The sequence below is a fragment of the Fusarium phalaenopsidis genome, assembly GCF_050370095.1.
Source record: "Fusarium phalaenopsidis strain FUZ10S chromosome Unknown contig_32304, whole genome shotgun sequence".
In the NCBI taxonomy this organism is placed as follows: domain Eukaryota; kingdom Fungi; phylum Ascomycota; class Sordariomycetes; order Hypocreales; family Nectriaceae; genus Fusarium; species Fusarium phalaenopsidis.
In genome coordinates, this window is record NW_028145404.1 from 237,172 (window position 1) to 247,714 (window position 10,543).

The following is a 10,543-nucleotide window of genomic DNA, read 5'->3' on the forward strand; positions in this document are numbered from 1 at the left end:
CGGAGTAACGGTGTCATTTTCGGTTGGAGGTACAAGGTGGACTTGGGACAAGATGCCACTTTGGTAGGTTATAGCAAGGTTATAGGATTTCGGTTGCATAAAGATCGTAGTAGAGATCCATGACTGATGCGTATGCGCTTTTACAGTTTGACGAAATTGACCTGGTCGTTTCACTTGCAATCATGTCACTTTGCTTCTACTTTGGACAGATAGTTGACTCAAAACGAAACAAGGAATGGCTCTGTGAGCCTCTATCATTCCGTGGTCGCATATATAACAAAAGAGGTATCCATGACTAGGTATTGTACAGCAGTCCATGCCAACTGATAATGATGATGGAGGCGACAAAGCTCGAGTAGCGAAGCAGAGGAACAAAGAAACAACAAAAACAAGATGTAAAACGGCGTCTAGTGCCGAGGAAGCTTTTTCGAGAACCCCCATGGATAAAAAATAGCAATGCTCACTTGCCAATTCCCAGGTAATTATAATATTCCTTTCGTCAAGTCGTTGGAACCCCCCACACCATCTGCTCTTCTCATGCGCTGGCGATGCATGTGTCTATCAGCACGACTGTGCTGCAGGAGCCTTTCCAGCAGCTACTGAAGTCGAGATTTCAGCTGTTGTCGAGGCTGCAACCTCGGGCTTCTTTTCGATGATGGTGGGCGCCGGTTCCAGTTTTGGTGTTTCATGCTCCTCAAAGATTTGCTCTTCGATCTTTTCCCCTGGACCCCCAATGACCGGACTGAAGACATCGACTTCTTCGATATCATCGTCCTCTCCGGATCCCTCATCCTCCTCTTGAATGGTGATTTCTCCAGATCGACGTCCCAGTCCGGAGGCACTTGCACTTCGGGAATGTGAACCGGATCCGCTGTTGCGCTGGCCTTGTGAAGATCCGGCAAAGTTAAGTGTCGGCCCCTTGAACAAGTTGCGCTTCCGCTTGGCAAACATGATGCCAGAAGAGAAGGGGTTCGGGGATCCGGGTGCCTGTGGGGGACCAGATGGCATACCTTCGTTAAAGATGCTCAACGGAGGTGGTGTCGCTCGAACAAGGCGGATATTTGATGGAAACGACACAGAAGTAGGTGTTGCTGGTAGAACCTTGACAGAATGATGAGGTGAATGGCCTCGTTGAAGAGGCGTTTTCGACATGGATGTAGAAAAAGAAGCTGCTGAGCTGGTGGACGATGCCTTTGAGTGGGAATGATGATGATGGTGTATCGATCGAACCGACGACACAGAGGATGACGTCGACTTTCGGCCTCGCAGTCCAGCTGACGACCGCCGAACCGTCGACCTCGGGGTCAGGGGCGAGGGTGACAACGACTGTCGCTTGTACGACGATCCCGTAGTGATACGTGGTGGGGGGTAGGCCGGAGATGCCAACCCTCCTGAGGCTGTCCTCTGCACACTGCTTCCGGCTTGATGTGCCCTCGCGACGTGGCCGTTAGCCACGACCCCCTTGGGCAGTCCAGCTGTTGGCTGTGTCCCCGGTGAGCCGGAAGCCGGGTACTTGCTAGTTTGCGGCCGTGAGCTCCCATCCTTACTGCTGGTGGCACTGCCCTCTTTCTTATGCAGGTCGGGGGTGCTCCGACTTGTCCGCCTCTCGTGTCCACGTTTGCTCCTCCTCGTCGTGTTCTCAGCCAACCAGTGTGTCATATTCTTCCAGTGGGTTATGAATGCAAGGCTGGGCTTCCTTCGCGTCTTTTCGGAACCGCTTGCCTGGCTCTGCTGGCTCTGAGCACTGCCACCATCCGTACCCAGTGCATCCGATGTCGTAACCAGATGAAGAGTTGAGCCTCGTGATCGAGCACTGCGTATTAGGCCCTCCTTAGGAGGTGGAATAGGTCGGCGCTGTCGAGAGGTCGAAACCGATCTGATCGAGTCCTTGTCGATGGGTGGGGGAGGATGATCACCATCGGCGTTTGCTGCTCCTGGTTCCTTTCCAACTTCGAGTAGTTGAGGGAGATCTGATACCACGTAGTCCACGTAATGGGCGCTCCTCCGTTCGCTTCTCCCTCGACTTCGTGATCCCGATCCCGAATGCTCCAGTCTCATGTGCCGCGATATACCATTAGACTCGTCCACCTCATGTAGGATGGGAGCTATCCGTTCCAGTCGACTCGATGCTGCGGACAAACGTCGTATGCTGCGGCTTTCAGCCTCCCTCTCTTTTCGCTTCCTCTCCTTTCTCTGCATCTTGCGCTGCTCCTTTTCGAGAAGGAGGGCCCACCATCCCGCAAGAGCATCGCATTTTTGAGCGAGCACACTTTCGATCACGGCGTCAATGTTGACACCAGCGCTTCGCATCCTCTGCAAACAATCCTTCTCTAAGGCAGTCGAGAACGGAGGCGACTGCTGGACATCGAGAATGGCTCGTTGGGTAGGGGCATGCTCGGCGAGGAACGGGTTGGCGAGGATATCTGGCAATGTTGGACGTAGTAGCGGTCTCTTGGACAAGAGTGCCTTGATCAGCGGAACTGCGTCAGCTGGAAGATGATCGGGATACTTGGGTTCCTCCGCCAGGATCTTGGTTCGGGTAACGTTATCGTCATCGTCGTCGAAGGGAAGCTCGCCGCAGAGCAGAGCGTATAGAATCACACCGAGACTCCAAACATCCACCTTTTCGCCAGCATATTTCTCGCCCTTGAGCATCTCGGGTGCTGAATAGCAGATGGTGCCGCAGAAAGTCTGGAGGTGGTTGGTCCTACCCTCGTACTCTCTTGTGAACCCAAAGTCGACCAGCTTGACATTTTCATGCTTGTCGAAGAGGATGTTTTCGAGCTTGAGATCGCGGTGGACGCACGAGTGGTTGTGAACGTAGCAGACGGCGCCGACGAGCTGTGTAAAGATCTTTTGGACTTTTTGGACGGGGAGCGGACCGTGTTCGAGGAGGTGGTTGTAGAGTTCGTCGCCTGGGAGCGTTAGCAGAGGAAGGGAGTGGCCTCGGGGATATTGTGCGTACCGGAACAGTACTCGAGAACCATCCAAACCATGTTCTCCGTCACGATGACCTCGTACAGCCTCGCAATGTGCGGATGTATAAACTGTCGATGGTGATGGATCTCCCGGGCAAGGTTGGAGTCGCCCTTGTTGGCGGACTTGAGAACGACCTTGTCAAAGATTAGCTTCGTTCGTTCGTGTATTGTTTCGAGCCGTTGCGGACCTTGGAGCCATTGGTGAGCTTGTGGGAGGCGAGGTAAACCTTGCCAAAAGATCCCTTTCCAATCAACCGACCGAGAGTATAGGAGCCGACGGATTTGAGATCCTTGCTGGAGAATTCACTGCACGGAGAAGGTATTAGCGATGGAGACGGCGAGGTTGACGGGGATATCGTACTCGAGAAGCTCCTGATATGAGCGGGCAAGCTATTCAAGAGGGTTAGAGCTGCATTCCATCCGAAGCCCAACGGAGCTCCATGTTGGGAGACCCAGTCAACGCACCTTGGCCTTGCGCACCAGCTCGGCCTGTCCTTTGACTGCCTGCATCCCTCCACGCCGCCTGGCCACGCCGGGGGAGGGAGATGGGATTTAGTTGGCGTCGTCGGAGCGGGAATCGGGAGGCGGTGATCGGGTCAGGTCGAGCAGCAGTGGGATATGGATGGCGGCGGGAGCGTCTCCCAGTGGCAGTGGCGTATTGCTTTCGGGCAGTCGCGGCGGCACATGCGCAGGATGGCCAGAAACGCGCATTCGAAGAGGTAAGGACAGGATGGGAGGGGCGAGCGCGTGTATCGCAGCTTGTTCGGTCGATGGTATGTCGTGACAGCTCTCGTCGGTTGTTGAGAGGTCCAGCTCGAGCTGGCGGCGATGGAACAAGGAGGGGAGTCGCGAGGGGTCGTGATGCCGCTGTAGAAAATCGAAAGAGACGAGACTCCGATCCGCCCGAAAGAGAAGAGAGTGACACGAACAAGAGGCACGCAGAAGGGGATGCTTGGAGGTGAGGTGACGTGACAAATGTTGGTTCCAAGTTGTATGTAGGTGTCAAGGTTTGGGGTAATAATTTTGGAGCTGGAGATTGGATGTTCAGGTTGCTCCAAAGACCGAAAAGGTACCTCTGACGCCAGCACAAATCAGCGGTGCAGCCAAGTACCCCTCCCGTCAGCCTCGAATTGATGCCGTCAGCGCCAACTCTTTGACACAAAGATCAAGAGATGCTAGACGGTTTAACTCTCCAAAGGTCTAGTCATTGCAAATGGGCAGAGAAGCTGTCGGCAGTGGCGCGACATTACACCTAACCTCCAATCCGCGAGCATCGGGAGAGTGGGTGACCACGGGGGACCATTCCCCGACTTGGACAAGGGGACAGGGAGGGAACAAGGGGGAGCGATTCGCCTGTGGAAGGGATTTGAGGCCCTTTAATCAAAACATGCAGGGGGGCCTCAAGGCTGGAAGATATAACATGTTTGTCTGTCGCTCCTTTGAAGCTTTATTTCTGCTGTGGGTTTGCATCGCCGTTCACAACGTTGTGGACAATTCAGTGATCGGCGGCTCGCATATCCAACCTGGATGTCATGTGCATTTACACGTAACTGACTGTTGTCTGTTTCTATTGTTAGGCGTGCTTGCATCAAGGATGTTCCTTTCACTTTATTCACTGGGAAGTCAACGTGCATCTTGTTAACTCTTCATCCAACGTTGGACAGTGACTCCAATGTAGTGAGGACAACGCTTCATGTAATTGAGCGGGAATAGCTTCTTGCACAATTGACAATTCAACCTGAGTGTCTCGGCTCCATCACTCATCCATTCGAGCTTCTATTAACCCTTATGGCTAGTCTTACTCACCCGCGCAGTCATTCGAGCTTCATCCGTCTCACTCAGCGCATCCTTAAGATCCCACGTATATTACCTTATTCTTGTCAACCAATCTCGAGTATAAAGATAAGACCACTATGGCGTAATAGTGCTTTACCAAAGACAAGCTCCTCGCTAATCATTTTGGAACAAATCCTCCGACCCGTGTTACCCACTTGGCACGTGGTTGAAGCAATCGTGAGCCGTCCCAAGCTCCCTTGCTCGCAATCCCACGACAACGCCAACTACTTGATCCAAACTTGAATCATGATCAAGAAAAGCACTCAAGCCCAGAGGATCTCTAGCTTCCCCACACACTATCGGCGTGATATCCTGTTATCGCTAAGCTGGAGGGCTGTCCCGCCTTAGCGACTGGCGTCGTCTCATCTCGTCTCAGCAACATGTCATCCAGACAACTACGCTAGACCAAAGACTGCTGCCAACAAACTTAATCTCAACGTTAGAGAGGAGTCGCCTGGGAGCTAGTGACCCCCAAGAGGACACGCACCTTCGCATCACATCTCCATCGCCTAGGCAGTGGCCATGAACGCCTGTTCTTGGCTTGGCTCAGTTCCGATAGGCTCATCCGGCGCCCCGAGATGGCATCTGCCTTTCCGTTCATCCCCATGATCGTATATCCGTTCTGTGTCCATATCGCTGCTCTCCCTGTAATTTGCAACATCCTCTTGATCTTCAGGTGTCCGCCATCCGAAACTGTTCGGCAACTTCTCGTGCTGGCGTGCTGGGAGAGCGACATCTAGCCCCCTTGCAGTCCTCTGGTCTATCGGCTATTACCCTGACAAGGCTGGGCTGGACTCTTGACAGGTCCTCCCATCTTATGTGTAATGCCAATGCGGTATCAGAAGAATCTCCGGCCATCGTAGCCACGCTTCAAGCGGGGAAACCTGTGCCTGGATTAACAGTTATCGAAACTTAAAGGTTGACTGGCATGCAGGCTCCATATTCCCCTCGCCCACACGCGACCGATTCTCAGGTACTATCGAATCATCGTCATCGAGCTGTTGCATTAAGGTTTTCGAGGCGTCCCGATGATGGCGTGGATCAAGCTACAGCTCCTCGGGTGCCTGCGCCAGTAGCGCCTGTCAAGTACCCTTTAAGGTTTCCGTGAAGCTATCCAGACTGTCGAATTAGGTCTAGGTAGGTCTGGCCCACTGACTCGTTGGCATGCTTGGGGTTGACTGGAATGCTGCGCTCTGGAATGAAGGGAGCCTCCGACAAGATGTTGCTCCGCCCCGTGGCCTAGAGTTCCCATATGGTTTTACGTTCCGAGACTGAGGCTTAAGGGTCCCTCCACGAGGGTCCGATCTGGACGCGTCTCCTAGATATCGGCCGCCACCGGTCACCGGTAGGTCGGATGTTGTGATAGCCCCAAACCCTCTCCTCCCAACATGGTATATCTGGGATGATCCCAACCCGTTCGGTTGGGCTGATGTTTCTCCTGTAACCGTTAGAGTTTCTTGTTTCACAACGGGTGTCCTGTCGAACAAGGACCTGCGAACCATCATTCCCTGTTCTACTTCAACCGCCACACCCTCGACAACATGGTCAACTGCAACACCAAGACCCTCCTGGGTCTCTTGGCCATCGCTACCTTGGCCAATGCCTACTGGCGCATGTCGTGCAGCATCATCCAGACTGGGCGAGTTGATCCCATTATTGCTCCTGGACGTGTCGCTGCGCATCTTCACAAGGTCTCGGGTGCCAGCAACTTTGGCGTCTCGGCCACCTACGACGACCTACAGGCTTCGCGATGCAGTTCCTGTGAAGTTCAAGACGACAAGTCGGCGTACTGGACACCACAGCTCTTCTATCAGCATTCCAATGGCAGCTTTGAGCTGGTTCCCAATGGCGGCACTGTTGTGTACTATCTCGGTCGCGGCGAGAACAGGTCCAACATCGAGCCATTCCCTCCTGGATTCAAGATGCTTTCTGGAGATAGCACCGCTCGATCGGCAGATACGAAGACGATGACCTACAGTAAGACTGGATATAAGGGTCGACCAGTGGCAGAGCGTATCAGTTTTGCTTGCCTAGACAGCTCGGGTCCCTCAAAGGAGCGCAACTTTATGTGGAGGACAGACTGCGACAACGGCATGCGAGCGCAGGTACACTTTCAGACCTGTTGGAACGGAGGTGACTACCAAGCCGATCAGAGTCACGTCGCATACTTGTCACAGATTGACAATGGCATCTGCCCACCCTCACATCCTCGCATGCTCCCTCACCTATTCCTCGAGGTCATATACGGAGTCAACAACATCGACAAGAGCAAGGGTGGCAAGTTTGTCTTTGCCCAGGGCGACACGACTGGATACGGGTTTCACGGCGACTTTCTCAACGGTTGGGATATGTCGGTTCTCAAGGGCGCCATCAAGTCTTGCATCAACAACGACGCCATTGGGGGAGCCATCTCCAAGTGTCCAATCTTGGCTTCGTCGCAGACCCCTTTCTTCAGCGATAACTGCCCTGAGATGCCCCCAATCGTCAACGAGACTGTTCGTGGAATGCTTGATCAGCTTCCCGGCTGCAATCAGGTCACGAGCGGTCCTGCCAAAGCCCCCCAAGGCATCTGCGCTACTCAGCCACCCTTCAATGACCTTGGTGATATGGGCATTGGCAAATGGTTCAACCCTTCGCCAGGCGACAAGGTTGGATCTTGGGCATACCTTGGCTGCGCGGCAGAGGGGGTGAACGCCCGAGCGCTGAACAAGTATGCCGTCACCTCGGACATTATGACCATCGAGTACTGCACTGCTGCATGCAAGGAGCAAGGATATCCTCTTGCGGGTATGGAGAATGGCCGCGAGTGCTACTGCGCAAGCGCGCTGACGAATGGTGCTTCATACGTGAAGGCGTCCATTTGCGCAGCAGCACCCAAGATGATTTGCAGTGGCAACATGACGCAGTATTGCGGAGGGCCGAACCTGCTCACTGTCTGGAACGACACATCTTATACACCTCCTGTTCAACTTGTTATCGGCTCGACCAAGATCGCCAACGGTACGGCTACATATCAAGGATGTTATGCCGAAGCTACCAACGGTCGTGCCCTCTCGTCGGATCGTACCGCAGATACTGTTGGCATGACCAACGAGATGTGCGTTGCTTTCTGCCAAGCTGGCGGGTATCTGTATGCCGGAACTGAGTATTCCCAAGAGTGCTACTGCGGCAACACCATTGGCGGCGATAATATCCCTGATATCTCTCAGTGCTCCATGCAGTGCAAGGGAAACATCTTCAGTTACTGCGGAGCTGGTAACAAGTTGAGTGTCTGGAAGATCACCCAGCCCGAGAAACCAGCTGGGCCTATCACCGCCTTCAATGGTGCCGCCGTCTACACGGGCTGCTATACCGATGGAGGCTCTGGTGGTCGGACGCTGCCTGGCGCCGTCTTCACCGGCTCCTCCGTGTCGCTTGACACATGCTTCGCCTTTTGCAAGAAGCTCAACTTCCCTTTATTTGGCATGGAGTATGGGCGGGAATGCTACTGTGGCTACGCGCCCAAGACACAGTCCTCGATTGCACCCGATGGTGACTGCAGAATGCCTTGCGCTGGCGATGTCTCACAGAAGTGTGGTGCCGGCAATCGCATCTCCATCTGGAACAACACCCTTTACACTCCCATGGCCAGTCCTGAAAGCTTCAACATCCAGCCCAATTACCTCGGATGCTACACCGAAGGCAAGAAAGGCCTGGCGCTGGGCAAGGCCAAGACGTCGGGCAGCAAGATGACGGCCGAAGTGTGCGCAAACTACTGCGCCAACAAGAACCTCGCCTTCATGGGACTGCAGAATGGTCAGGATTGCTACTGTAGCAACGCTGGACCTTCGAGCGGGAGTGTTGAAGCACCTGAGAAGGAGTGTAACGTGGTTTGCAAGGGCAACAAGGCTCAGAAGTGTGGTGCGGCAGAGAGGTTGAACGTTTACAAGGTCAATGCGATCAAGAACAGTGCCAAACCTGTTCAGGCCAAGGTCCAGGACTTTTCTCCCACGACCTTGCACAAAGCGACCACCACATCCAAGGCAGTCAATGTCAAGGGAAAAGCGACAACCTCTTCCAAGGTGGCCAACGTCAAGGCTAAGTCGACAACGTCCAAGGTTGTCAATGCCAAGGCAAAGGCGACGACGACATCCAAGGTGGTCAATGTCAAGGCCAAGCCTACCACTACCATTCGCCCTGCTGTCAAAGGGAAGACATTAACATCCAAGGTTGTGGTCCAGAAAGCCAAACACACATCTACAGCTCGAGTTGCTGTGCAGGCAAAGAAGACCTCATCCTCAAAGGTCGTCAACGTCAAAGCCAAGCCGACTACCAGCCATCGGGTAGCGGTAAAGGCCAAGGCACAAACGACCTCAAAGCCCATCCAGGTCAAGGTGCAAGCGAAATCGACCGCTCGCCCTACTACAACCTCGAAGGTTGTCAAAGTGGCAGCCAAAAAGACAACTCCCGCAAAGGTCCAGGTGAAGAAGACCACAACCTCCAAGGCGAAATCGACCTCGACTCTTGTTCGTGTGGCCAAAAAGACTCACAGAGCTGCCGAGCCTGAAGTGACTGTCGCTCCTATCTTCAAGAGAAGGAAGGGAGAGGGCTCTGATGGAGGAAAGAAGAACAATGGTGGTGGTGATGACAAGGACAAGAACAAGGGCAAAGGTAAGGGCAAAGGAAAGAATGATGATGATGCTGGCAAGAGGAAGACCTCAACATTGATCAGTGTCACCTCATCCTCATCTGCCACCAAGACGGAGGACTCAAGGAAGGGAAGAGAGACCAAGCACTCCGATGACAGGAAAAAGAGCAAGGGCCGAGAAGACTCCAAGGGGAAGAAAACCTCAACGAAGTCTTCTTCATCCTCGGCTACCGCAACCGCCTCGGTGTCGAAGACTGAGGACTATAAGAAGGGAAGGCAGACCAAGGCACCCGAGAAGGGAGAAAAGGGAGAGAAAGGTGAGAAGGGCGAGAAAGGAGAGCAAAGGGAAAAGGGCCCAAGCTCTAAGGATTTGAGGAAGTCAAAGACCGCAACGACTCGCCCAACCCCAACTGGCTCGACCGCCGCAGCGCAGGCGACCAAGGACTCCAACAAGGGAAAGGGGCATGGAGATTCGGACAAGTCGAGGAACAAGAAACCCTCGACAAAGTCCAGGTTCAGGTTGGTTACAAGGATCTCAAGGGAAAGGAGAAGATCAACCGGTTCAGGATCAACCGCTTCTTCAAATGACGATGCGATATAGAGGCGACGCTTCAGTCTCTGTAGATAGTTAGCTGACTCTTGAAAGAGTGTGTCATATAATGTAAATGATCTATTGTAATGTTAATGCACTTGCACTCGAGTGTGTCATGTTTCTACGTACCCCCATTCCTGGTCGAGTTTCGAAGGGGCTGGAAAAGTAATTGGCTAGCACGGATGGTCTTGTTGATTCTATGGTATTGGAGCTGGACGCCGTCGGAAATGCCCGTAGCACGGGGGTGTAGAGTGATCATGTAGCCTTCGTCCTGCCCTCCAGGATCGTCGAAAATTCTGCCAAATCGGATGGCAGGTTCTTGGATTGTTAGCCATGATGGCACTGTCTACGCCCTGCCCGAGATGTGAACTGGTTTGTCGCCCGCCGATTGGGTTCTTGAAAACATCGTTGCTGGTAGTGCGAAGCTCAGTCCTGGGAGGGGGCGGCGAGTTGGCGATAATGGGGGTCAAATACTCAACAGCAAAGAATTGAGCATACTCACAGCGAGAT

The 10,543-nt window shown here is 53.5% G+C and overlaps 2 protein-coding genes across 2 annotated transcripts; one reads left to right on the forward strand and one right to left on the reverse strand.

Annotated features, from left to right (window-relative positions):
* Window positions 1-561: 561 nt before the first annotated feature.
* LRP88_09403 (non-specific serine/threonine protein kinase) lies at window positions 562-3,488 on the reverse strand (the record flags this gene model as incomplete). Its single annotated transcript, XM_083245889.1, has 6 exons — window positions 562-1,475; window positions 1,548-2,915; window positions 2,966-3,113; window positions 3,167-3,284; window positions 3,340-3,368; window positions 3,444-3,488. 6 exons carry the CDS (start codon window positions 3,486-3,488, stop codon window positions 562-564), a joined length of 2,622 nt encoding a protein of 873 aa, XP_083097002.1.
* Window positions 3,489-6,355: 2,867 nt separating this feature from the next.
* On the forward strand, window positions 6,356-10,029 carry LRP88_09404 (uncharacterized protein; the record flags this gene model as incomplete). Its single annotated transcript, XM_083245890.1, has 3 exons — window positions 6,356-9,028; window positions 9,119-9,758; window positions 9,809-10,029. 3 exons carry the CDS (start codon window positions 6,356-6,358, stop codon window positions 10,027-10,029), a joined length of 3,534 nt encoding a protein of 1,177 aa, XP_083097003.1.
* Between the last annotated feature and the right edge of the window lie 514 nt (window positions 10,030-10,543).